The sequence below is a fragment of the Zosterops lateralis genome, assembly GCF_965231275.1.
Source record: "Zosterops lateralis genome assembly, chromosome: 16".
Classification (NCBI taxonomy): Eukaryota; Metazoa; Chordata; class Aves; order Passeriformes; family Zosteropidae; genus Zosterops; species Zosterops lateralis.
Genome location: NC_139776.1, coordinates 6,523,282 through 6,551,191, shown reverse-complemented (window position 1 = coordinate 6,551,191; position 27,910 = coordinate 6,523,282). Strand labels below are relative to the sequence as shown.

The 27,910-nt window shown below is 46.7% G+C and overlaps 1 protein-coding gene across 1 annotated transcript in view; it reads left to right on the top strand.

The window, feature by feature from the left end:
• The window catches only part of LOC310915890 (peroxidasin homolog), a gene marked incomplete at its 5' end in the record, with an annotated part of 46,753 nt that extends 19,488 nt beyond the window's left edge, over positions 1–27,265 (top strand). The window contains 19 exons of the mRNA XM_083873086.1: positions 248–319; positions 1,830–1,901; positions 3,438–3,607; positions 5,673–5,790; positions 7,300–7,469; positions 7,919–8,191; positions 8,355–8,471; positions 11,182–11,340; positions 13,704–13,816; positions 14,658–14,814; positions 16,492–16,600; positions 18,170–18,327; positions 19,536–21,039; positions 21,511–21,645; positions 22,217–22,425; positions 23,191–23,305; positions 23,640–23,733; positions 23,946–24,063; positions 25,355–27,265. Coding sequence (XP_083729212.1) covers positions 248–319; positions 1,830–1,901; positions 3,438–3,607; positions 5,673–5,790; positions 7,300–7,469; positions 7,919–8,191; positions 8,355–8,471; positions 11,182–11,340; positions 13,704–13,816; positions 14,658–14,814; positions 16,492–16,600; positions 18,170–18,327; positions 19,536–21,039; positions 21,511–21,645; positions 22,217–22,425; positions 23,191–23,305; positions 23,640–23,733; positions 23,946–24,041 — 3,841 coding nt within the window. The 3' untranslated portion in view covers positions 24,042–24,063; positions 25,355–27,265. The remainder of the gene's footprint in view (positions 1–247; positions 320–1,829; positions 1,902–3,437; positions 3,608–5,672; positions 5,791–7,299; positions 7,470–7,918; positions 8,192–8,354; positions 8,472–11,181; positions 11,341–13,703; positions 13,817–14,657; positions 14,815–16,491; positions 16,601–18,169; positions 18,328–19,535; positions 21,040–21,510; positions 21,646–22,216; positions 22,426–23,190; positions 23,306–23,639; positions 23,734–23,945; positions 24,064–25,354) is intronic.
• Between the last annotated feature and the right edge of the window lie 645 nt (positions 27,266–27,910).

Here is a 27,910-nt window from a genome sequence, read left to right as displayed (position 1 = left end):
CCCAAGGCCTCTGGAGTGGCAGATCACACTTTGGATTTTAGAGGAAGTAAAAATACTAATCTGTACTAGCAGAAAAGCCATGGCTGCTGTGTTTGCATGTGGAAACTGGAGACACTAACATGTCTCTGGCTTCTTCACACCTGCCCTGAGATGAGTGGTGACAGCTGGGGCACTGGTGGATTATCTGGGAGGATCCCCTGTCTCTGAAATTGCAATCTGTGATTTCTGTGTGATTTCTGTGTCACAGGTACCTGCATTTCAACAACCTGGAAAGTCTGGAGCTGGAGACTTTTAGTGACCTGCCTAAACTTGAAAGGCTGTGAGTAAAAATGGGATATTTCTTGGGACTAAGAGGGTGAGGAGAAGGGGGAAAACCCCTTTATTTAGTGTAGCAGTTTTGGTAGCGTGGAGTGTGATCTCCAAAATGCAAAAATAAGCTTCTTTAAAGAAAGAGATTTTACATAATTGCAGAGTAGGAAGGTGACTGAGGATGTGAAGGGAATTTCCCACTTTATGTTATATTCAGGTTTCCATCTAAATAGGAGTAAATCTGCAGAAAGTCCTGCAGATGGTCAAGCCAAGTGAAATTTTACTCTGAGCATAAGGTCAGCAACATTAGTCACTGTTGGGCAGAGTGAGCAAAAAAAAGGGGGTGGAAAAGGGATGAATTCAGAAGAAAGACTAACAAGAAAAACACACATCCTTCTTGAAAGCAGTGAGGAAATGGAGTGTCCTGCTCCCCAGGATTGTTTCTAGCAGTAATGGAGCCACCAGCACAACAGTCCATGTGTGGTTCCCACTCCATGGAGAGACCAGCAGACTTTTCTGGGCTATGTGGAAATGTGCCTTATATCCATACATGCCAAAGAAATAAAATTGTGGGATCCCACACCCTTAGGAAAATTCAGACCTGGATCAGTACATGGCTGATCTCAGTCACTGTATTGGATCCAACAAAAATTCTGGATTTAAATTTTAAAGGAAGGTTTTTCAGCCTCCAAGCTGGGCAACCAGGCTGAGCTCTGGTGCACACGTGTGTGTGCCAACATTTGCACTCGAGCTGTGCTGCTTTTGTGTTCTCTCCTGCTCCACCACCTGCTAAAACTGCTCCATCTCTTTTATCAATGGTCTCTGAGGAGTTTTAGATGTAACCAAAACGAGTAAATTCCCCCACCATCATGAGAATGGGGAGTGAATTATCCCCTCTTGGTCCCCACTAAGATTGTGCAGTTTAGTGCAGTCAGGATTTCTCCCTAAGAACTGGGGAGTTTTATGTGTGTGCTAAGATTCTGGAAGTGAGAATTTGCCTCAGTTTTGTTCAGAGACAAACCCAGTTTAGGTGGCTGTTGTCTGAATTAGATTTGCTGATGGATTTGGGTTAATAACTCCATGGAGTCTGAGGCAGGAGTTGTCTAACACCAATAGTTGCCCTTGTTAAATTGTCTCATTATCTGCAGAGGGGAAGGAAAAGGTCCCTTCTAAACTGAAGCTGACCCAGGCCCAGAAAACAGGGGGTGGGTCCAGTCTGAGGGGATTTTGAGCCCTTTCTCCTCCTTTTGCAGAGAAACTGGAAGGGTCCAGTTTAAACCTGTTCCATCACATCCTGAGTCACTGTTTCCAGCCCACACCCACCCTCTGCTTTGGCATATTACATCACACCCACCAAGGGATGAAATCTCTCCAGCTCATGGAAACAAGCATGGAATTTAAAAACTGAGCTCCATTTTGATGAGCAGCCTTTGCATTTAAATTGAGTTGTGACCTGGGGTATTATCATCTTCACAGTGCAAATACTGAATAATGTTTTGGCATGGCTTCTCCCACTGCAGATTCTTGCACAACAACAAGATTTCCAGGATTCATCCAGGGACATTCTCTCAACTGGAATCCCTCAAACGACTGTGAGTAAAAAACATTGCCTGCAAAGAGGACTTGTTTATCTTCAATCAGATGGGCAGGACCTGAGGAAGAATGTGCCTGGTTGGCAAAGCTTTTAGTTGTTGCACTTCTAAGGCCACTGCTAAGTTTATAAAACAGTTTTGGTTGGACCTGAAAGCTTATTTAAGCAAGTTAGAAGTTTCTTTATGGTAGTGTCTAATTATAATCAGCTTATAGCTTAATAATGCCACAGGAATGAACGTTCCTGGAAAGTCTTCACAACAGTTTGAACCCATAAAACATCCTTGAAAAATGTAGAAAGTCCAGGTCGTGGATATGACCTTGAACATGTCTGTAGATCAGTATCTAACATGGAAAGAAAAATCATAGTCATAAAAGAAAAGGCTTGTTTTCTGGATTGAAATTAGTCACAGGGGTGCTAAGGGGCATAATTCTCTTTCCATGCAGGAATTCCCCAGGGTGCCATTCCCACACAACCTGTCTGTCTCTTAAGCTTACTTCTTTCTTTCTTTGGTTTTATGACCTCTGGAAATAAGTTCTATTATGTGTTTGGGAGGAAAAAAAAATGCAAAAGGTAAAGAATTTTGGTGTTCTGCCATGATTTTCAAGTACAATAAAATAATGTATTTCTCACTGTAGCCTTCAGTGATTTCTGCAAGCAGGTAAAATGCTTCGCTTCTCTTTAACAGGGAATATCTTGTGAAATGCTCTCTGTAGGTGCCAGAGAAAAAGCTGGGGTGTCTATAAAATACTCAGTTATGGCCCTGTGTGAGATCTCACATTCTCAAATATGTGACCCTGAAAGTGTTAGGTTTCTCTTCCATGTTTTTGGGGGAGTTTTTTGTTTATTTTTTTGGATGGCTGTGCTGGTTTTGAAAAGCCTCACAATGGCCCAGACCCATTGACTGTAAAACTGTCAGTGGGGAAGGAGGCACAAACTAATCCCCCTGCAGTCCTCATTTATCCTCAAGGATAGTATTGCTCCTAGGAATGAGGTCAGTGCAGGGAAGAGGCTGGGGGCACTGGGAGGTCACTGGAGTTCCATTTGCTGTGGTTCAGGCTTGTGTTGCAGCAATAAAAGTTCTTCAAGTTGTGCAGAAATTCTGCAACCTCTCACAGCTGGTTACAGAAAGGGTCTGATCCCATCACACATAAATAAAGGGGGAGGTTTTCTTGGAGCTAAGAGAGAAAAGCTGTAACAGAGGCAGTTCTTGCAGAATCTGGTAAAGGTTGAAATCTCCATCCCAGGGAAATTCCAATATTTCAGTGTCTTAAGTAGTCCTAAACTACACAATCCAGTTTAACCAAATCATTTCTATCTGAAACTGGAATGGTTGATGGTAGATGACTAAGTGTCCCAGTTAACCATCATGGCAATGAGGTATCTCAATTTTTCACTTGGGATATAATGCAATGCAGGGCAAACCACCCAAGTGACCCTTCACTCTGCAGGGCTGTCCCCCTGCTGCTCCCTGGAGAAGGAGGCAGTGCAGCATCTGCAGGCTGGGCTCTCAGCTGCCTTTCCCTGGCTGTTGCAGGAGGCTGGACTCCAACTCTCTGTTCTGTGACTGTGACCTGCTGTGGCTGGCAGAGCTGCTGAAGAAATATGCAGAGCAGGGCAGCATCCAGACCGCAGCCACCTGCGAGGCTCCGCGCGTCCTGCACGGCCGCTCCATTGTCACCCTCACCGCCCAGGAGTTCAACTGTGGTGAGCCAAACCCCTCCATCAGCCACCCCCAGCCTCTGGAGATGGGCTTTGGTCTGGGAATTGCTTCCTCCAGCCCTTCTCCTCCCTCTTCCCTCTGCTGGCATCATGATTGCTCCCTCCTTCAGTGCTGGAATGGGAAAATCCCATTGAGGCTGCAGGAGGAAGCTGACATCCCCAGAGGTGTGGGAGGCAGCTCTGTTTTGGCTGGTGGGTGTTGTCTTGGCTTTTAGCATAGAGTAAGGCTGGTAAAGGATCTTCTGCAGATCTCTGCCTAAACCAGAAACCAAAGGAAATACCCCACATTAGGCTGAACAGAAGGGGAGCACTGGGAAAGCTGCACTGGCTGGAAACACAACTGTAAACCTGAGGGAGAGTATAGTAGATATGGAGCTGAATGCTGTGTTTGACTGTGGTGTAACCAATGGCTTTTGTTAGGCTGTGTTAATCTTTAAATTTAGAATTTTAAATTAGGTTTTGTTCAGAAAAATCCTAAATTTAGTTATTTCATATAGAAAAAGACAAATCTCTGATTTTTAAATTGAGGTAAGATAAAACTTTGATTTTTAAGTGGAGATTGGCACAAACATTGGCTGTAGTTCCATGGTGCTTTGCTGCTGGCAGAGTCAGTTTGAGAAATTCCCACCCACATGGGCTGGCTGTTAGCATCCCTCCTGGATATGCCAGTCCAGCTGTGCATCATCCTGCTGTGGGCCAAAAGTGTGAGCTCAGCTCAAATGTGGATTTTGAAGAGCTTTCCATTGAATACAGCTTTTCTCTTATGATTTCATTTTATTTTTTTTTTTTAATTTTGACCATTTCACAGCTTAATTTATGGCACAGCCATGCAAAGAGTTGAGTTGGCACAAATGGGTCTGTGACCTCAAGGGAGGGGGGATAGAAAGGGCCTAGGGAAAGCAGCTGGGGACACGTGGAGTGGCTGTGCCACACAACAGGCTGTCCCCAACACACTCCCGGTGCCACAGTACAGCTGTTAGTGCAAATTTGTTCTGGTTTAGGCATGGAAACACAGTGGGGTGTCTGTCAAATTAGCCAGAGCACCTGGTGGGAAGATTTTGCTGGCATTTGGTGGTGTGCCATCTGGGAAGACAAATGATCCAGGGTTCAGCACAGAGCTCTACCCATGCAGGTGGCTGATATTTGAGTCAGTCTGAAAGCTGCTGGTACCATTAACCCACAGCTTGGAGCAGCTGTGAGCCACAGGGGCAAATCTGCCCCGGGTCAGTGTTTTGTACTGTGGGGCTGTGCTGGATTTGGGCTGTGCTGGGTTTGAGCTGTGCTGGGTTTGCCCTAGGGGATTTTTTCTGAGCCATTAACTTGAGGAGTGAGGACACTGACCTTCCACTGGAAGACGTGACAGGTTCTCAATTTTAGGAATAATCCAGCTGGTTTTACTGAATTACTGGTGAGCATGCAGATTGTGAAATGGATAAGCTTTTTGCTGAATCAAGACAAAGCTCTCCAGGGCTTGTCCATAAATTCCTCCCTGTTTTAGCACATCCTTTCAATGTTTAACTTGCTTGGTGCTTGAGTACATCTGCAAGTGAAGCACATAGTGAAAAGCTTGGCTGGGTAGGAATAGGACGATGAATTAGGGCCATAATGAATGAAATCCTTTTGGGAAGGAAGTGGTGTGGTTTGCAGGGAGCTGGCTCTGTGTTCAGGTGGAGCAAGAACCTGCAGGCTGCCAAGGGCAGAAAAACAACTCAAGTGAGGATGGTACTGACTTCTTTCCTTCTTTGGGGGGAGGCAGGGACCAGCTCTATAATGAGCCAGTGTACAGTCAGCGCTGTGGGAACTGCCCAACATACTGGGAATAGGAACAGCAACAATTCCCCAGGGCCCTTACAGGTGAATGATGCTATTCCTTCATGATAATTGCAGGTGTTAGTAAGTTTTGGGGTGCCTTTGAGCAGATGCTGCTATGCCTGAGCCTGTTTCTTGGGGCATTACAGGGGGGGTGTTGTGTGCCCCACCATACCCCAGCTGGGCTGCAGGAAGTTTTGTGCTGCTTTGGACTGGGTTGTGTTCAAATGGTGTTTTGCAGAGAGGCCTCGAATAACCTCAGAACCCCAAGACGTCGACGTGCTCTTGGGAAACACAGTTTATTTCACCTGCAGGGCAGAAGGCAACCCAAAGCCTGCCATTATTTGGCTGCACAACAAGTAAGTCACATCCAAGGAGCCCTGGGGTGGCAAAGGTTTTCAAGTACTGAGCTCTTCAGTGCCTGCCTGTAATTACAAAAGTTATTTCACACAACGTTAAAAAAAAAAAATAAGAAGAAAGAAATTGTTGTTTCATGGGTTATATTTACCTTCCTTTTAACAGCATTCTCTGATGACCACGTAATCCAAGTGGTGTTTTCATCTGCATTTGAAATATTTCATCTGTGTTTGTGATGGATCCAAGAGCTTATAACTTTCCTATAAACATACTCTGCAGGCTGAAAGCAATTGTCTTTTGATCAGGAAGAAAATAAAATTAGTGTTTCATGTTGCTCTCAGCCACCATGCTTGCCATTTGTTAACTGCTGAAATGCTTCTCACTAAAGGCTGATTATGTTAGGTATGAGGTTTCTTTCCAAAGGGAAAAACTGCCCTGCTCCACTGAAGGACAGAATTTGCAAATTCATGTATAGATTATGTGCTAGATGCCAGAGTGTTCTGGGAAATGCTGCACAATAAAATATTCTATGCCCACTGTGGAAGTGAAGCTGCTTTGCTGCTTTACGAGCTCCTTGTCTGGTGAAGCCTGAGCAGGGTTCAGTTATTAATAAAAAATGATCAATGTGTGCTTCTTCAGCAAACCTCCCACCAGGCAGAGTTTCAGCTCAAAGCGAAAGTTTATGGCTGAGTTAAGTCCCTTTGGAAGGAAGGTTTTGTTAGGGAAATGCTGGCAGGCTCCCAAAGACAGCATTGTAAGAAGGGTAATGATAATAAATGTTCAACAAACGAGATATGGCTGGAGTGAGGAGACACCAGGGGAATTAAATAAATGCCCAGCAAGCAGATTAGATTGCATAGTGGGTTCAGCCTTTGTCCTAGGAGGAGAGAGGTCCCTTCTTCCCTTTCCATCATCTGCAGCCATCCAAGATTCCTTCGTGCTGGGACAAATGGGATGCAGCACTGGGACCTTCTGCCATGGGCTGGGATCCAGGGGGTAACAGGTCACTGCAGAAAGAAGGAAGATGTTTCACAGCTCTCGGGCTGGGTTGGAGTCCAAGCTGTGTTGGGGTCCCATGGTGACCTCTCAGAGCTTTTTGCTCCTCTGAGGCTTTTGAGCCTCGAGTTTGAATAGCAATGGCAGCACACAAGAACAATATTAATTCGTTGTTAAATTTGCACTTAGTGAATAAGGAGAACAGGCTTTCCGGGCCAGGATGCCCTGACAATGGCAGCGATGCTGTGACATGGGAACAGAGTGCTCTTCTGATGGGCTGTAAATGTCCCGTGTAATCAGTGGGGAGAGAAAAAGCAGCTCACCCAGGGAGCAAATCAGAGCTGGAGCTGCAGTTCAGTGCTGTGAATCAGAACTCGTGCTGCAAATTTCATGAAGTCTCAGAACAGCTCCAAGAAACACCAACTGACTGCAATGCAAAGCCCCCAGATCCTCTCGGGGGGGACCACCAATCTTTATTCCCTTCAGATTTTGCATGTTTGTGGCTGTTTTTTCAGTAATAAGATAGACATGAAAGATGACAACCGCCTGAACCTGTTGCAAGATGGCACCTTGATGATCCAGAACACCAAGGAGTCGGACAAAGGCGTCTACCAGTGCATGGCCAAGAACATTGCTGGGGAGGCCAAGACACAGGAGGTCGTGCTGCGCTACTCTGGCACCCCATGTAATTGAGCTTTGTGCATCCCTTTACAGCCCTGCTGGGGTTGGGGAGGGGAGTGGAGCTAAATCATAGTCATTCCCAGCTTTTGTGTGTGGCAAGAGGTCCTTGGTGTGCTGGTGGCAGCTGAGGCCCGAGCTTGAGGGGTTCCCACTGGAGTGGGAATAGGGATATTTAGGGACTGAAGGTAATTTGGGACTGAGGAGGGAGTCTGAAGTCTGGGATGAATTCTGCAATGCAAGGGTGAAGGGGACACGGGTGTGGGGAAGCTCCAGCACTGAGTGAGTGGGTGTGAGGAGGTGGTAGGAAGATGCTGGGGGCATTGCTCACAGTGAGGATTTGGATGTCAGGGAAGAACCAGGGTGGGTTGTTGGGTTGTAGAGGAGTCCAAGCAACTTCTGCCCATCAGTGAGCAGGCAGCAGAGCTGGTTCCTAAAGCTCTCTTTTCCTTCCAGCCAAGCCCACTTTCGTGATCCAACCACAGAACACTGAAGTACTGGTTGGGGAAAGTGTCACCCTGGAGTGTGGGGTCTCTGGGCACCCCCACCCTCGGATCAGCTGGACCCTTGGCACGGGCTCTCCTTTGCCACAGGATTCCCGTTTCACCATCACCAGCTCTGGAGGGCTCTTCATTCAGAACGTCACCTTCTCAGACCAGGGGCAGTACAACTGCAATGCCAGCAACTCCGAGGGCTCCATCCAGGCCACAGCAAGGATCATAGTGCAAGGTGAGGGCTCCCAGGCTGATCCTGGGGAGATTCTGTGACATTTCTGGGACACTTTTTGGTCAGCCAGGTGTACTTGAGTCTTGTGACTGGTTCTGCTCCCACGAACTCCCTGAGTTTGCTGCCTGAGTATTTCCTGCTGCTCAGTCATTGCTTTCCTTTCCAGATGCTCCCAAGTTCGTCGTCATTCCCACGGATCAGACAGTAACTGAGGGACAAAGCGTGGATTTCCCCTGCTCTGCTGAGGGCCACCCTCCCCCAGTGATCACCTGGACAAGGGCAGGTACTGCCTCACTTCACTCGTGGTTTCTCTCTCCCATGTCATCATCATCTCGTCATCTCATCATCTCTCTCATCCATGGGGTGTGGGCACAGCTGAGCTGCATATCCAGGGTAGTGGTTTGCAGTGGTGGCACAGGACAAATTGTGCCACCAGTGTGACCCAGTCCCATTAGGAGGTGTGTTGTAGATCACCAAGCAGGTGTTAAACACTGAGGAAGGAGCATCTTGGGTCTCTGTCACAAGGAGGGAGTGTGATGGTTTTCTTTAACATGAAACCCATGGAAAGCCTCAAACTTCTTCCTGCAGTGGCCTCCCACCTCCTCTGAAAAGGGAAGGTGTGGACACTCCAGGTCAGTGGATATCAATCACAAAATTGTTTGAGTGGGAAAAGACTTCTAAAATCATGAGTTCCAACCTTTAACCTACCACTGCCATGTTCACCATTAAACCGTGTCCTTAAATGCCAAATTTACACTTGTTTTAACAATTCTGGGGATGATGATTCCACCACTTCTTTTTGCAGCACCATCACATGCCAGCTCTGTGTCATTGTCCTTGATTTGCTGCCCTTGGGGACACCATTCACTGGCACACCTCAGAGTTTTCTCTTAGCTTAGGAAAAAAGATTTTGGGACAACAGGTGGTGGTGAACTTTCAAAGTCTCAAATAATTGTTAATGCTGGCTCCACTGGACTGATCTCATCCAACACTTTCTGGGACAGAAGCCAGTAATGCTTGGCCCAGAGGTCCTCCAACTTTTCCTTATGCTTCACAAGGCATAATTAATGGTTTAGGGCTGTGGAGAGTTTGTGGGTATTGTGTTCCAGCTTCCACAGCAATGGCCCTGATGCATTTGTTAAGAAGGACCAGCTGAAATTCTGCTCTGCCAGCATGTTCTCCATCTCCTTTAACCTGTTTTCCTCCACTCCCCAGAAAATATATATTAGGCACGTGGAAAGGAGCACAGTGACAAGAAGTAAGGTTCATAACTGCTTTGCAACCAGGTTTGCACTCAGAACTCCATAAATAAAAAAATCAACCGAGCTTTACAGTGCTTTCACATGCTAAAAGCAAGACAAGAGGAGGGGAAGTGGTGCAGCATTGCTCATCTCAAAGCCACTTTTGAGAGTGTGGGGGGTTTTGGTATTTGGGATGAAAAAATAAAGGATGAATAAATGGAGGAAAATGGAGTATATTTAAAAAAAAAAAGTTGCTAAACTGACAATGTTTGATAATTTTATTTGGGTTTGTTAAAGCAGTTTAGTTCTCAGCTATTCTGCTGAAATAGAGGAAATACTGAAACAGGTGTTTCCAAACCAGAAAATCAGACCAACAAATTTAGAAAGGCAATGCCAAATGTTCCCATTTATTTGATGAAACAGAGAGTTTGGATAATTTGAAGAGTGATTTGCTGTCCATCAAGGGTCAAAAAATCTGCACTAAGAAAATACTTAGGAGGAAATAAAAAGGGTTCTAGCTCTTCCCAGCTGATCAGACAAGACAACTCAGTGTGTAAAGGTGATATTTCAGGGCAATTGATGCTGGGAAGGAAATTAAATGTGTGACTATCACACAGACCCCTCCAGTGATGGCGATGCCTCCAAAATCTAGAAACAACACAAAACACTTTTGAGACAATATTAACATAGGAAGTAATATAAAAGCAGGTCTTTAATTAGAGGCATCCAGGTGCAAATATGGCAAATTGCAATCTGAAAACGTGCCAAAAATGCACGTGTTGAAGCATGTGTGACATAAGGCAAGTACAGTTCTAAAACTTCAGCAAATTAGCATAATTGACAAGAATTATGACATAATCAACAAGAATCCCCAGTTAGAAATACAGGTAATGAAGTAGTTCTCCCTCTGGATTCAACCCCTTCTAAGCCTCCCTCCTTGCTGCCTGTTTATGTCTAATACATGAGAAAGTGTCTTGGCAAGATGTCTTGTCCTTGATTCCCATAAGAAGCAAGATCAGAACTGGCCCTTCCTAATAGGAAATAGGAAAATTGCTGGAGTTAGGAAACTGTAAACCAATACAGCAACACCCTCCAGAGCTGCAAATAGTTAGGGAGAAGACATAAAAGCAAAAAATCATCTTGGCATTGATGGACTGGGAGCTGTCACAGGGAATTAACGAGCTTCTCGTTCTCTGTGAAAAACAAGGTTCACTTTTTTTGGTAAATTTTAAGAAATATGTTTAAGAAAAAATTAAGACAATTAGGAGATAAAAAAGCAAAGTATGGCCGTATGGCAAAGTCCACACCTTGCTATCTCAGAGACATTCATTAAATACCTTTTCTATTGCATCAGTTTGTGAATATTCATATTTTTCCATAACCTAGTTTCCATATTCCAGGAACTGTTTTGCATGGTCCCTCATTGGGTCCACCTTTTTAAAGCATGTGTGTTTCTTGGCTGTGTCTTCATTATCACCTCCAGCTTGGGCCTTGGTCCATACTTTCTTCAGGTGTTAGATGCTGATAGTTGGCGTATCAATAGCAGAGTCTTCTTTACATGTTCACTGGATGTTATCCCGACCAAACAGACAGTTTAAGCATACTTATATCAACTTCTACCACTACGCCTAACTTTCTAAAAGCAGAAATAAAAAACTTATATCCTATATCCTTACCACAACATTATTAACCATATAGCACGCATCTTGCCAAAAGCCAACTTTATAACATGCATTTATAACATTCTCCCAGGCGGGCCCTTGCCCAGCGACCGGCGGCACAGTGTCCTGTCCACGGGCACGCTGCGGGTGGGGCGGGTGGCCCTGCACGACCACGGGCAGTACGAGTGCCACGCCATCAGCGCCATCGGCGGCCGGACCCTCCCGGTGCAGCTCTCGGTGACCCCGCGAGGTAGGTGAGCGGGCCACAGGGGTTGTCGTGGTTTAAAAGCAAAACGAGTGAGAGGCTGTCAGGGTCCGCAAACATATGCAGGGAACCTGATGGTTTGTTTTAGGGATCTCAGAGCGCAAAAGACACAACAGGGGACCATTCAGTTTACTTAAACAAAAAATGCACCTTTATTTAGTGGCAACAAATGTGATAGTGGGGAGAGGAAATAGAGAACAGTGAGAAAGATAGAGAAAGAGGGGAAGGGGATTATAGCTACCAACATAGAGGGATGAGTCCTTGAGGCTCAGAGATGCCCATAGACGCAATCTTCTCCAGTGGCGTGATCACAAAAGTGAGCGAGGGTCTCCAGAGTTTTTATAGGTTGTTCAAGGTGGGAACCAAAGCGAGTGGCACAGAGCCAAGGCAGGAAACACCTCTGTCGAGGTTGGATGCTTAGGAACAAGCTGCAAGCCATTCCTCTAGTACGGACAGACCAGTTAGGACAAGCAGCCTCAGTTCAGTCCACTGTAACCAGTTCCATTGTTCTTGCATTCCATTTTCATGGAGATGCAGATCAGTCGTCCAAGACTTGGCAAACATCCCACCTCAGCCAGGCCAGGGGCTCCCTTCAGAGTTTGGGGTCCTGGTCCCCAACCATCGGAGACAGTTGTGAGGCATATCACATCCTTGGACAGACTCTGACAGAGGCTCCAAGTCAGAAATACAATTTAATAAGAAGAAAAGTAAAAAAGGTAAAAATAAAATAAAATAAATGCAATAACACAAAGGACCACTGACAGAGTCAGAATACAACCTGAGCACGGTGGTGGAAGCAGTCCAGATGAGGGGCTCTTCCTGAAGCAGTGATCATGTAGAAAGGTCTGGGAGCTCTGCTCCTCTGGGAATCCAGTAGGTAAGGGCTGCTTGTCCTGTCCCAAATCCCACATTCTCTCCAGGTGGGAATGCTTGGCTCCTCCCCCTGGGTGGAGCATCTCCCAATGGGATGAGGAGTCATGAAGTGGGTCCTTGATGGCCCATTAAACAGAGATAACTCCTGGAGGGAGTTCCCTGTGAGTCCTGGGCAAGGCATTGATGGGCCATGAGCAGAAGAGCCCAAAGGAAAGGGGCCTGGGAAAACACTGCCCCACTTGGTTTAACAGTTCATGAAGATGGTGATAGAATAAATACTTTGTGTACATCCTACACTGCAACCCAGGACAGGAGTGTGACCTGAACTCGGATTTTTATGGTAAATGACTGTCTGGGCAGGCAGGATGCTGTCCCCTTTTGGTATTCTGCTCTCCCCTGGGAACAGACATCCAGCTCTGAGGGCTCCATCACCTGGTGGGAAATGCTGGAGAGGTTTCCCGAGTGGTGAGGTTTGTGAGTTAGGAATGAGCTGCTGCAGCTTGGGAGTTGTCATCAAGGAAATGGCTTTGGTAAGGGAAAAACTGGGTAATTTGCAAAATACATGCATCAACTAAATTCTTACTAATATATTCTTACTAATATATATATATTTCAATTTTAAAAGTTTGCGTTTCCCATAGAATTAATTGCAAGATTCTTTTTCAAACAAAAACATTCTGCAAAACATAATGTTTCCTTCTAGTAAACATTTAACTCTGGCTCATGATACATTTGTCTTAAACATTCCCTACCAGGTTGTAGGTTCAATCTAAATTTAGGTTTTCTAAAATCAAGACTCTGTAAAACACAGGTCAGCCAGGGATGCTTTTACTTAATTAAAGCTTAATTTCCTTTTTTTTTTTTCTTAATTTTTTTAAAACTTTAGCCTAATTTTCTTTTTTTTTTTTTTTCCTTATAAATTATTCTTCTAAATAAGCAAACTTCCCTTCTTGTTCACAAACAGGGCAGGGTTTTACTAACGGCCCACTGGAGGGAAGGAAATTCTAGAACCATGAAATTAGTGAAGTTTCAAGCACAGAATTCACAGAATGTTTTAAGATCAGCAAGATCAATATAATTACTTAATCTGGCCTGATTTACACTTCAAGAGAGCCTCATCCAATAATTCCTGAAGCAAGTCATGATCCCTGTTTCAGCTGGAGCATCTTTTCTAGGAAGCCTTTGAATTGAGGATTTTAAATGATGCAGCACATTCCTGTGTAATTGCCCCAAGTAGAGATGCAGAGAGGCATGAAAATAATGAACATAAATTACATAAATTTATGGACAGAGAGCCTGATAGCAGGACAGAGAGCACAGGGCGAGCTGCCGCCCCTCTGCAGAGCCCTTGCAAGAGCAGCCACAGCTCAGCAGCTCTGCCTTTCCCACACTGAGATGCCTTATTACACACAGATTTCTCTATTTTCCTTGATGCATTTTTCACCCCAGTGACCTTTTTTCTCTGTGTTGCACAGTGATCCCAGTGTTCCTTCATCCCCCCCAAGACCTGGTGGCAGAGACAGGCCAGGATGTTTACATTTCCTGCGCTGCCCAGGGAGACCCTCGGCCCACCATAACCTGGGTCAAGGTACGTGGGGATTTCACACCACTGGGGACAGGGATGGCTCCTTTAGGGGAGAATTAAACAACTCTCTCCTTCAACACCTCTCCCAGCTTCAGGAGTTTTGCAATACACGTGGATAAAGATCAATATTTTCACTGATCTGGGGTTTTTAAGAGAGCATTGCAGTTTCTCAGGCTCCAAGCCTTGCAGCAAATATTCTCCTGTTCTTCCTTCCGAAATATTCACTTGAAGCCAGTGACATTTCTTGCTCAACCAGCAGTGGGCGCAGAAGGAAAGGGCTTGAGAGGGCAGTAGAGCAAGCTTTAGGTTGTGGCAGGGCAGCAGAAAGAAGCAGGAAAATAAAAAAAAATAAAACTTGAAGTCACTTCTGCCACCAGCCAGGCTGAGAGGTTGGGTTTGAGTGATACTGTCAGAGCCAGCAAAAGCTGAGATCTGCAGATCAGGCCAGCAAAAATCCACCCATTTCAGGTTGTCCTAAAACTGAAAACATTTTAGCTTAATTCTGTGCCATGAAACTTCTGTGAGGGCATCAGGGCCTGGGACTTGTCCCAGCCAGCCTGTCTGTGTGGGGTGTCCGTGTGGGGTGTCTGTTTGGGGTGTCCTGTGGGGATGACCTGGGCTGGGCCAGGGGAAGGAGCTGAGCAAGCACCTCCTCACTGTGGGTCCCATCAGGAACAGGTGTCCTTGGACTTGTCTCTGGTTTCTCTGGAAGAGCAATGCTAACATCTGGTGGCCACATTTGCTCATCACATCCATCCCTGGGTTTGCTGAGCAGGCTGAAGGCTGGGCTGCTGGGAAGCTTTCCGTGCTCTGACACAGCTTTTTTCTTTTGGTGGTGTAACAGGAGGGCATCCAGATCACAGAGAGTGGCAAGTTCCACATCAGCCAGGATGGGACCCTCTCCATTCAGGACCTGGGTGTGGCTGACCAGGGCAGATACGAGTGCATAGCAAGGAACCCCTTTGGCTTCACCTCGAGTGCCATGCAGCTCACCATCACTGGTACTGTATCCCCCCTGAGCCTTCTCTGGCTCCCATGTAAGGAGGTGCTGTGCTCTGTTGGCAGCTACACTTTGATCAGATAATGATGTAAGGAATGATTTCTTCAGCTTCTTTGCAGACAGGTCCCTTGGATTGGAGTCACGTCGTTGTGAAAGCCCACGCATCTCCCAGCTGCCCCTCGCTGTTTGCTCAGCTGAGCTGCAGTTGCTCCCTGCAAAGCCAAAGGTGTTGACTTAAACCTCCTCCTGCAAGCCCAGCTGTCAGTGTCCATGTAGTTATTGCCTCTGCTGGGAGGGAGAAACTTATTAAAATGTTCCAACGTGCTCACAAATCATCAAAACTTTGCATGCCGGGGAAGGGAGGAACAGAACAACATCGTCACTGCAAATACAGGGTTTAAATGTCTGCTCAGTCATAGAATCATTGAATCATAAAATCAGTAAGGCTGAAAAAGACCTCCCAGATAATCAAGTCCAAACTTAGACTTTGTACCACTATTGGGAATGGGAACTAAGTCTGGTTTTCAATCTCCTCCTCTGTGCGTTAGGGAAGCTGCAATGAATTAGGAGTAGCTCTCCTCTGCTGGTCAAACCAGAGGTCAGGAGTGGAAATTGTATCTCTTAGAGGGTGAGAAAACTGGCAAAGGAAAAAAGAAATCAAAGGCAAACAAAGAAGTTTAAAATATAAGCAAAGAGCTGTTCCTGCAGTAGCCAGAGTGGATAGTGAGTCACTTATTAGATGAATTTAATCACATTTTCCATACAGGAGTTGTAAACAAGGAGCTGAAAATGGTCAGAATGTTTTTGTTGTTGGAAATAATTCCTGAGATAATTTCTGTGGTTTATTCTTGATTGGTGCCTCATTCACCAGCTGGCTGTAGCATATACCAGTAGCCAAGTGGGAACTGGTTTGTTCAGTTCTGACAGAGGCACTGGCTTAAAAAATGCATCCTGTAGTAACTTTAAAGAAGTGATGTCCTTACTTCTGAAGGTATTCCAACAACAACTTTGTTTTTTTTGATTTAAAATGGTGTAGCAGATGTGTTAACACTAAGTTTGAACTATTATTATCATAAATATCTACTAATTACTACCAATACTTAATAAGTAAAGTGTTCCACTAACAGAAAACTAATGTATAAGCAATACATTTAAATTAATTTCATGAATTTCAGAAGTACCTTTGTGGGAAGCAAATATATTATTTTGGATTAACTCACTGTGATTTATACATTTTCTTTTTGCAGTTTAACCACTAACCAAAACAGAATTTTTTTTTTTTTTTTTTTTTTTTTTTTTTTTTTTGCAAAGCTATACAGGAGAAAACTCTGAATGTGTGTCCATAGATATCACCTGAAAATGTCACCTTCTTTTTCAGGCAGTGTACATTCTTCAGAATATCTGTCTTTTAAAAAACCCTATATATTTTCTATATATTTTATATTATAAAATTTATAAAATATTTTTATATTTAATTGATTATATTTATTTATTTATTTGTATTATATAATATATATGTTTACATTACAAAGGGACACGCAGTTTGTCCTGCAGTGAGGTCATTCTGGAGCCGCTGCTGGCGCACAGATTTTCACAAGCTGGGAGGGACAATTAACATCGAAGCAAATTGAGGGTGTTTTGCTGTTTCTTTTTTGTGTTTTCTTTGTGCTTTGGGCAGCCACGGACGTGGGGCGGAGCGGGGACACGTTTGTGGCCACGTCGCTGCGCGAGGCCATCAGCAGCGTGGACCACGCCATCAACTCCACGCGCACCGAGCTCTTCAGCAAGTAAGTGTGGGGTGGGAAGTGCCTCCAACTGGGGCCTGCCTGGAGTAAAACATCCCCCACACACCCAGATGTCACCCTGATTCTTTTTCAGCCTTCTGATGTTTGCATTTTTTGTAGTGGAGTTTCTCGCAGTTTTTCAGGTAAACAAAGTGATGTTTACATACCTCTCTTGAGGAGGGACAATTGATGGACTTCTAGTTTGACCAGTGTGGTTGGAGAGGTGGCAACCTTCATCCTCCAATCCTTGGTCATTGTACAAAATCTATATAAATCGAGGTTGAGAAAATAAAGCCCTCCTTTTTTGCCCTGACTACTGACGGAGTGCATGTCCTTCATTTTGTGTCCATCTAGAGACACCCAGCAGGTGTTTCCAAATAGGAAAAGAGTTTCAGTTTACCTCTAGACACTTTAGGAAGTTTACCTAGAATTTTCCATACCTTCCTGGCAGTGACTGGCTCAGGGCCAAGGGAGAAGCATCTATTGGATCCTGTCCCCCTTCTTCAAACCCTCTATCTCTCCCTATTGGCTGCAAGCCAAATTGTCCCTCCTAGAACATTCAGTATTTAGGAAGGAGCGCTAAAGAAGTAAAAGAGCTTTTTGGAGTGTTTTAGCAAGGTGTTAGAGGTTTTCTCGGACACCTGTGCACGGCCTATCTTTTGTTTTCTGTAACATTTGTTATTTTGTTATTTTTTCTTATTAAACCTTTTGCTTTACAAAACACCTCTGAAGAGCAGTCTCGCTAATTAATTTCAGCCACTTCTCTGCAAAGGATGGACCCCCAGAAATTGATGCATTAGCACCTGGTTTATAAGACTGACCATGTGCTAACCTGTATCTCCTGCCTGAAGCAGAAAAATGATTAAAACTCACAAGAAATGAAGTTTTCTCAAAGCTCATTTTATCACTGGCAAAACTGCAAAGGAAAGCTACGGGATTGTTTTGAGGGCTGGAGGTTGAAGCTGCACCATGTAGGATGTGACAGAGTTTCCCAACAGATTTGGGATTCTGGAAAAATGAGATGCACGAGCATCATCTCTCATGTCACTTCCATCTGCGTTTTGTCAGCTGGAGTTGGTTCTGGACATAGTGAATAAAAAGGAAAATAATCAGAGTAGTTGTTTTATGAATGCAATTGACTTTCTGGAGGGTGAACAGAAATAATAATATAAAAATTCCAGCCATTTCCTCAATAAAAAATAAATTCACGAGTGAATATGATTCCCTCCTTTTCTACCCCAATATATGTTTTTATTGGAAGGATGGATAGTTTGCATTAAGCCAGAAACCCTCTGGGTTTCAGCTGTTGAAAAGTGAAAAAATAAATTACTATCACGGAAAAAACCCAGAGAAACTGAGGGACTTAAATATGCGCATTTTCCTGGGGAAAAAATATCCTTTCTTTAATCATCTGCAATGTGCAGGCAAGCCACGATGGTCTTATGCACTGATTTGGAGGCCAAGCACTAGACCAGCTTAGAGCCTGACTCTCGCTGCTTGTAGGGTCTCACTGCCCTGAGCAGAGTTGATTAATTTTAATGATCCTGCATCACTTTTAATTCCTGGAAACAGGCGGCCCAAGACTCCCAATGACCTCCTGGCTCTGTTCCGCTACCCGAGGGACCCCTACACCATCGAGACAGCCAGGGCAGGGGAGATCTTTGAGAGGACCCTGCAGCTGATTCAGGAACACGTGCAGCAAGGGCTGATTGTGGACATGAATGTCACAGGTAGGAGAGATTTCATTTCCTCTCTTTATTTTGTGCTCAAGATGAAATGAAAACAGTGATGTGTAGACATCCAGGAAGTTTAAAATATCCAGTGGTGTATCAAAAAAAAAATTTTAGTAGCTGAAAGGCTGGTCTTGTGTTCACTGAACCAATTTAATACCCAGGAAATGTTTTAATTCCCTGTTTTGGTAAAGGTTTCTTAGATGGTTATAAAAGCCCTATTCCTTAAAAAAAATATTAACTATCTAACTGATAAAGGAGTGTCCTTGTGAGTCTGAAGTCCAGACCCTCAACAGCATGGTCTGAGATGTTTCCTGCCCTCCACATGGCAACAAGAACAGTGCTGTGAACTCTGAGGTTTTTGGGTGCTGCTACAGAGGAAGTGGGATACTCCTTTTCTGTCTCTATTACTTTGACCTCTTAGCTACAAACTCAGGTAAGGCCCAGCAACTCAGGTTCCTTCTATTGAGGTAAGATAGCAAAGAACAAAACAATGTAACATCAAAAATACTTAATGAGATCCAATCGTGCAGCAGCTGGACCCCAAACTTCCTGCCTGGCACTTCCTTGATATACAGCAAACATTCCTGTACACTGTGTGCTTCTGCCTATACGTGTGATTCATCATGTAGCAGGCATGTGTGTTTGGGGCCTGTAAATATTTTTCCTGCCTGGATGTATTCCAGGGTGCGAGCAGTCTCTCTCCAGGCAACAGGTCTGGTCTGGGCTGGTTGGACTGCCAGCCTCTCCTCCTCATTGCCCTGTCAGCATCCACACAATGCAGCATCATTCAGCGCTTTCACACGGCGCAGCAGCGCCCTGGCAGTCACCCATGGCTTCCTGCTGCTGGTCACGTAGAGCTTGGGTGGGTGATGGAGCTCCTGGTGGCAGCAGTAACTCAGGGGGCCATAAAATAAACCTAGAATAGGGACCAAGACCACCCCCACAGCTTGCTCTGCCAGTCACATTTTTGGTTTCCAGCTCTGTGCAGTTTGACTATTTTTCTTCTTTTTTTTTGCTTTGTGGGCCTGATGTGATCCTGTGCTTCCTTTGCTTCCCATAAATTCCACAGCAACACCACGGTCAGAGACCCCACTGTCCCATACCCATCCAGACAGGGGTTTTCACACAGAGCCATCCCATGGGACAGTGGGAATCAGGAGGCTGCAGCTGATGCCTGAGCTGGTTCTCTGCCCTTCCCTCTGCAGGCTATCGCTACAATGACCTGGTGTCCCCTCACTACCTGACCATGATCGCCAACCTGTCGGGCTGCTCTGCCCACCGTCGCACGCCCAACTGCTCCGACATCTGCTTCCACAAGAAGTACAGGACCCACGATGGCTCCTGCAACAACCTCCAGCACCCCATGTGGGGTGCATCCCTCACAGCCTTCCAGAGGCTCCTCAAACCCGCCTACCAGAATGGATTTAACCTCCCCCGAGGGTTTTCCTTGGCAGAAGATGCCAGGGATCTGCCCCTTCCTCTACCTCGCCTGGTCTCCACTGCCATGATTGGGACTGAGACCATCACCCCCGACGACCAGTTCACGCACATGCTCATGCAGTGGGGCCAGTTCCTGGACCATGACATGGACCAGACAGTGGCAGCCATCAGCATGTCCCGTTTCTCAGACGGAGCCCCTTGCAGCGAGGTGTGCAGCAACGACCCCCCCTGCTTCTCCATCACCGTCCCCGCCAACGACCCCCGCGTGCGCAACGGGCGCTGCATGTTCTTCGTGCGCTCCAGCCCCGTGTGTGGCAGCGGGATGACCTCCCTACTGATGAACTCTGTCTATGCCAGGGAGCAGATCAACCACCTGACGTCCTACATCGACGCCTCCAACGTGTACGGCAGCACGGAGCAGGAATCGCGGGAGCTGCGGGATCTGAGCGGCCAGAAAGGGCTGCTGAAGCGAGGGCAAGTTGTAGCCAGCTCGGGGAAGCACCTCCTTCCCTTTGCCGTGGGGCCACCCACAGAGTGCATGAGGGATGAGAATGAGAGCCCCGTGCCGTGCTTCCTGGCAGGAGACCACCGTGCCAACGAGCAGCTGGGGCTCACGGCCATGCACACGCTGTGGTTCAGGGAGCACAACCGCATTGCCACTGAGCTGGCTGCCCTCAACCTGCACTGGGACGGGGACCTCCTGTACCACGAGGCACGCAAGATTGTGGGTGCCCAGATGCAGCACATCACCTACACCCAGTGGCTGCCCAAGGTCCTCGGGGAGGCTGGGATGAAGATGCTGGGTGAGTACAAAGGCTACAACCCCAACGTCAACGCGGGGATTCTCAACGCCTTTGCCACGGCCGCTTTCCGCTTCGGGCACACATTGATCAACCCATTCCTGTACCGGCTGAACGAGACCTTCCAGCCCATCCAACAAGGCCACATCCCCCTGCACAAGGCCTTCTTCTCCCCTTTCAGGATCATGCAGGAAGGGGGGATCGACCCCCTCCTCCGTGGGCTGTTTGGAGTTCCTGGGAAAATGCGGGTGCCCTCCGAACTCCTCAACATGGAGTTGACAGAGAAACTCTTCTCCATGGCACACTCTGTGTCATTGGACTTGGCTGCTATCAACATCCAGAGAGGGAGAGACCATGGCATCCCACCCTACAATGACTTCAGGGTCTTCTGCAACCTCTCCTCTGCGCAGGAGTTTGAGGACCTCCGAAATGAGATAAAGAACTTGGAGATCAGAGAAAAGCTCAGGAGGTACTGTAGCCTGGATGTGGAAGGATCAAAATTACTGGAGACCAGTCAGTGAAAAGTTTCTGCTTCTTCCACTACACCCATGGAATAATCTTCCCAGATATTGCCCCCCACAGATGTTAAGATAGGGTAATAACTGTGGTTTAACAATGGGGTAGGACAAATGAAGTTTCTCCAAGTGATCAGTCTGGTTCTGGGTGGAATGTTGTCAGGCACTGCTGTGGTGTAGTTTGGGAGCAGATTGAGCCTTGGAGCTATTTTCCAGTCAGACTAAACTGCATCCTATCTGCCCTGGCTGCCTCTTCCAAGGCAGGTCTTTAACCTATTGTCTTTTAGATAAAACCATTATAAATATTGTCCAGATGAGTTCCTGACATACAAATGTCTATGTTGGTATCAGATTTATATTATCACCATTTTTTGAAAGCCTCTTAACTTTTTTTTTTTTTTTTTTTAATATCTGTTATCCTGCAGTTTATATGGAACTACCAAAAATATTGACCTGTTTCCAGCTCTTATGGTAGAGGATCTTGTCCCTGGGACCAGAGTGGGGCCAACACTGATGTGCCTGTTAACAACTCAGTTCCGAAGGCTGAGGGATGGAGACAGGTATTGCCATTGGAATCATCCCACATCTTTTGGTATTCTCTTTGGGAGGTTTTTTGCCTTACAGGATGAAGCAGAATCTGTAATTTTTTATTATTTATTGTCTTATGATATGAGGAAGTGTTCTCTGTCCAGTGTATTTGCAAAAACACTTGTCACAGTTACTGTCAAGGTGTCCTTTCTTGATTTAATGATTCTCATTTCACTGCAGAACACTGGGAATCAATGAGAATGTTCCAAATAACTCATGAAAATCCTAGAAAATTCCCACAGTAGCTTCTTTCTAATCCCTGTTCGCTGCTTGTGTGAACAGGACACCATTGCCTGGTGATGCACTTAAGGCAGGAGCACGAGGGTTTGTGGGTTCAGAAAAAGCCACCTGACACCAGAGCAGACGCTCATTTTGAGGGGTGTGAGTGCTGCCACACAGATGTCAGGGAGCTCATCTTCCTCTCCCAGCCTCACTCACTCACTCACTCACTCACTCACTCACTCACTCACTCACTCACTCACTCACTCACTCTCTCACTCCTCTCCCACTCCTGAGTCATGCTGTGATTACACCCCACTGCAGATTTTGGTATGAGAACCCCGGAGTCTTCACGCCGGCGCAGCTGACTCAGATCAGACAGGCGTCCCTGGCTCGTGTCATCTGTGACAACAGTGACCACATCCAGCAGCTGCAGAGAGATGTGTTCCAGGTGGCATCATACCTGCAGGGCATGGTCAGCTGTGAGGACATTCCTGCCGTGGACCTCCGCCTGTGGCAGGACTGCTGTGAGGGTGAGGAGAGGGATGCTCTGGCACTGGCTGATGGGAGCATCGCTCTGGGTGGCATTTGCCACATGCCACAGCAGCTTTTATGAAATTGTAGCTGATTTCTGGCTGTACCATGAGACCCTTGTGTCAGTAAATGAGTGCAAAGAGAACTGGAAATAGAATAGAATAGAATAGAATAGAATAGAATAGAATAGAATAGAATAGAATAGAACAGAATAGAATTTCAGTTGTAAAGGACCTGCAACAATCATCCTGTCCAACCTCCTGACCAATTCAGGGCTGATCAAAAGTTAAAGCAAATTATTAATTATGTCTTAATAATTATGATAGCCAAATGCTTCTTAAACCTTTAGAGGTTTGGGACTTGGCCACATCTCTAGGAAGCCTGTTGGCTTCATTTAATCTGTCTGAAAGTCTACTTCACTGAGGGCTTTGGTCTCTGGCTGAGGGAGAGACTGAAACAGGACATGATTCCCACCACGTGCCACTTTACAAATTCATTTGGGGGCCTAAATCTCTGCCCATAAACCTCAGATCCTGCCAGGGTCCCTTTGGGGTGCATTCTGGTTCAGATGTCCATTTGAGGCATAGCGATCCATGACTGATGCACATTTTTTTTCCACACCTTTGTTGCCTCCTTCCCTCTGACCCAAGAGATGTGTCCAGGGTGGATGGTGCAGGAGGGCAGTGCTGCCCTGTGCTGCTGCAATTCACACAGTCCTGCTTCAAACACCAGTGCTCACTGCAGACTTTCCCTTCCTTCCCAAGACTGCCAGACACGAGGGCAATTCCGGGCTCTTTCGCAGCGGTTCCGAAGCAAGAGGTCTCCTGGCTTCAGCTACCCAGAGGAAAACCCTGCAAAGCACAAGCCTGCCTTGCCCAGGTGTAGTATCACCACTTCTACCTCCATTTTAGGAAACAGAAGTTTTAATAGCTCAGTCCACTCAGGCCTCTGAATCTGGCACTTTGCAGAGGTCTGGGGTCAGGGGTGGATCAGTAGAGAGATGCTGAGCTCAGCCAGTCCTCCACACTTCAGTGCAGAGTCCAACTCTGATGTGTTACCTGGGCTAAGGGGCTCTTTGGCTGGCATCTCTTGGCAGGTGAATCTGGCAGCTGGCCCCTTCCCTTTGATGCTCACTTGGAGAAGGCAAAATGATTCCCTCGCCTAGGAAGCTGCTGTTTGCATAACCCCTTTCACTTTCTATCCCTGACCCCAGAGACGAAGCACCTTCTCCAAGCTCTTCCTCCAGAGAGAGTCTTGAGTCCCTTGTGGCTGAACTGGAGAAGACAGTCACTTCCCTACGGAAACAGGTAAAACTTGGTGCCCCAATGTTTGTCTTTCATGGAGTCATGAACCTCAGCAAAGAAAACTTGAGCCAGCATTTTCTTCTTGGTATTTGGGACAGGTTAAAAATTATCTGTGCAGTGGTGCAGGCTCCTTGATTTGGGACAAGTTAAAGATTATCTGTGCAGTGGTGCAGAAGTCTTCTCAGAGCTGCTGCTTTCTGCTTTCTCACCCCCAGGTGAATGCACTAGAGAGCCAGCTGAGGTGGGACCACAGGAACACCAGCACACGTGGACAGGACAAGAAGACTGGGGACAAATGGAGAAAAAGATGACCATGTTGCCTCCTTGTATAAGGTCAGTGTCTTTATTCTGGGCTGGGGCCCCATGGGGTCAGTGTAGGGGGACACCTCAGCAGTGTTCCCATGCAGGAAGGAATGGAGCAATGAGGTGATGAATGGGACATGAGGTAAGAGACTGCAATGCAGCCGGTGAGACACTCGTTTCTGCTGGAGATGATTAGTGACTCACTGGAATGGGCTGTCTGGGGACGTGGTGGCGTAGCCGTTCCTGGAGGTCCTTTAAGAACTGGTTTGGCAAAGATGGGGAAAGACATAAGTATAGGATGGGCCAGGTGGATTGGGTGAGGTCTCCTGCGCCTATTCTCCTGGGACTCTGGGTAGGTTTATTCTAACCACATTTAATGTCACAACCCCAAATCCAACAGCCTCAGAAGGACCTTTGTGGGGAGAGATATCACAAAGCTGGGTGATGGAGTGGATGGACTGGTTCCTCCCCAGGGGAACAAGGACATCTGGGCAGATGGAGCAATCCATCATTCGCTTACAAACTGGCAGCGGTTTCCCCTTGCCCATCTGAGTCACTGTGCTCCTCACTCCTGAAGGCACCGGTGCTCTGTTTGTTGAGCCCAAGCCAGGGCAGCACAGCTGTGAGGTTCCAGTGTAAAGTCCCTGGCAGCCCCTGGAAGCCTGGGGACTCCCACTGCTCTTCAGCAGTGACACAGTCCTGGCCAGAACTCCAGCCCAGGTGTTCATGGGCACAGGGAACACAGCCTGAGCTCCCTTCTCCCACTTCCCATGGAGATCCCTGCAGCCTTGAGAGAGAGGCTGAACAGCTCCCTGACACCTGCCAGTCTGGAGAAGGTGGTGAATGGGTTTTATGTGTTACAAATCATTACTTCAGGGACAGGAGCAGAGGAGTTTTGAGAAGTGCAGTTCTGCCAGGCAGTCGGTACTAGGAGGACCATTCATTCTCTGAAGTTAGATTAAAGGATAGGGCAAGTGAAGGCTGGTCTGTGCCGATAAATTCAGCAAAAAGCAGAAAGGGGAAGCCTGGAGGCTGGCCAGGCTGTTTATCAGCATGATTTGGTGTTTTGGTCTTTACAGATTTTCCACTCAAACAGTGACTCTGCTTCAGAAATGTGACAGAGTGCAGTGTGATTTATGAATTGGCTTTTCCTTGCCATTGTTTCAGATCCCTGATGAGGCCTGGGTTTACAGGGTCCCTGAAAAGTACTGGTGTGGGTTTAAAGGCTTTCCTGCCCCAGACCTGCCAGGCACTGTACAAACAGCTCCCTTTGCCTCCAGCTGCTCCTACAGAGCTTTTCTGCTTTCTTGTGCCATTTCAGGTGCCCTGTGACCTGCACTCCTGCTCTCCACCAGCCAGTCCAACCCACCCCTACAGGGCTCGGAGAGCCACCATGAGACCCCTGATGCTGTGCCTGCTCTCACACCTCGTGTACCACTCCCTGTCCCAGGACCACTGTACTTTTGCCTGTATTGGACCCTCTGCACTGACTGTCTACGAGCCCTCTGCCCCTGGACCCTTCCTGCCCTCATCAGCTTCCCGGGGATGAGCTCTGCCCTTGATGGTGACAGCCCAGAGTCTGCCAAGGTGCCTCTTTCTTCCACAGCCCCCAGGAAATAGAGACAAATTGAAGCTGCTTTAATGCCACTGTTCTGCTCTGCTCCTCCTTCCCATGCCCTGCCGTCATCACACACCAGCCCTTGTCTGAACTGTCCCATGGACACTCGAAACAATTTATTAGGAGACTGAACCTATCTCAAATGCACTATGGTGCCAGGAAACATCTGGAGAAATCATTAAAAAAAGATAAAGAAACATGAAGCCCAGAAGAAACCCCAGCCATCTTCTGGTGCCATCAAAAAGACCAAGAGGAACCTCAGGGTTGGGTGTTTCAGGATGGGGTGCCAGGCATGGCATGGCCACCCTCCATCCCCAGCTGTGCTTTGCCAGTCATTGGTGACAAGTTGCACACCCCATGACCCCACAGTCACCCACCAGTCCTCAGAACCATTTTCCTCAGCATGACGTGCATTCTCCAACTTTCTTCCCCTTTAGGGGATAAATTGGAATTATGCTCCTCTTCCTTTTTTTTTTCCCTCCAAAAAGGCTCTTTGCTGGGAGATGTATTCTGAGTGTAAACGTAACAGGACCTGGAACAGAGCCTCAGCTAATTAGGTGTAATGGGCGCTCTCATTAGTGGAGGGGAGCTGCTGGTTTCTGTCAATTAGGCTGGGAGGCCACGCTGTGGTGTTTGACAGGCGGGTGGATGCAAAGTGCTGTTTGTGTTTATGGCTCCCTGGTGCTCTGCAGCCAAACCAGGGCTGTGCAGGCAGATCTGCTGCTCAGCTCTGCTGGTTTCAGTGTTCTTTGGAGGTGCTCTTTAGTGGTGCTAGAATTGAAGTCCCTGTGTACCCACAACAATCCCAAACCTGTGGACAGATTGGTTTTTAATACATCCTTGTAAGCTTGGTCACAGGGACTGAAGAGAAAATACTTGATCCATCAGATATCTGTGCCTTCCTTATCTTTATCACTCTTCCTGCATCCTCCCATTTTCTTTCCCACAGCACAAGGACAAGAAACTTCTATGAACATGCTTTTCCTTCTTTATTTTTTTTAGGTGTTTTATAGTACCAAAAGGGATTCAAAGCAGCAGGGATGCTCCTGGAACTGAATAGGAAAATAAAAATAAAAAGAAGATACTAGAAAAAGGTTGTGATTTATCATCTCTTTCCTGGCATGGGGCTGAGCTGTGTGTATGTGTCCTGTGCAGACAGAGGTTTGCAGGGATGAGTCTGTGCTCTGCATGTCTGGTAGGCTCAGCTCAGAGGCAGTATTTAGTCCTCAGGGATGTTTGTCATTTGCAAGTACTCTTTCATTTAGGTGCAAATCAAGACCCAAAGCCTTGCGTGTCAGAAATCAGCTGCACTTATCTATCGCTGGTACCTCTGGAGAATCTAATCTGGCAAAGGTCAATAAAGGTAAATCAGTTCACAGTCTCCTTCTGCAGACCAGAAGTTCAGTGAGACCTCTTTCAAAACAGTGAGACACAAATGTTCCATGCTGGATCTATCAGATCTTTTTTCAGGGCACAACCAGGCAGCCCCTTTTGCTCCTGATGGGGTGTGATGTGAGGAGCACACTTGTCACAAGGGCTGCAGGAGGACAGCAGAGGGGGTGTCCCTTCCCTTGGGTTTGCAAACCCTTCTGTGCTCCATCCTCAGTTCCCCTCCTCATGCTGAAGTGAGAAAAATGCACAGAGACTTTACACAGTGGGAAAAACGCACAGAGATTTTACACAGTGGGAAAAATGCACAGAGACTTTGCACATCCCTGTGTGGCACTGGGGGTGAGGCTGTGAACAGAGCAGGGGCAGACCTTGGGGGACTTACCTGTATATTCAGGTGCTACTTGGGTAAGGAGAGAGCAGAATATTTCATTAAAGACTCCCTTTCTTCCCAGTTCTCATCAGTTCAGGAATGCACAGGCCACGCTGAGCAGTGCTCTGCACTCCTGCCCTCTGCCCTGGGCATCTGTGTCTGGAACAGGGTGAGGAAATTGCTGAGTCCAAAACCCAGACAAGGAAATCCTTTTGCAATTTTTTTTTGGCCATCATGGGACACCCAGGATGCAGGACGCAGCATGTCCAGAGCTGTTGACCCAAGGGTGGGTCCAGCTTGTTCCTCATACCCCACATGGCTGCAGTTGGCAGCCCAGACTCCTACAATTAATTTTTCATATTTCTTTTTAGGCAGCCTCTTTCAAATCCCAACTACACACCCAAAATGAGCTACACAGACCAACTGCCAGCAGAGAAGGATCAAAATAATGGGCTCAAGGGCAGGAGTGGGGTTGCCAGGCACAAAACTCCCACTAA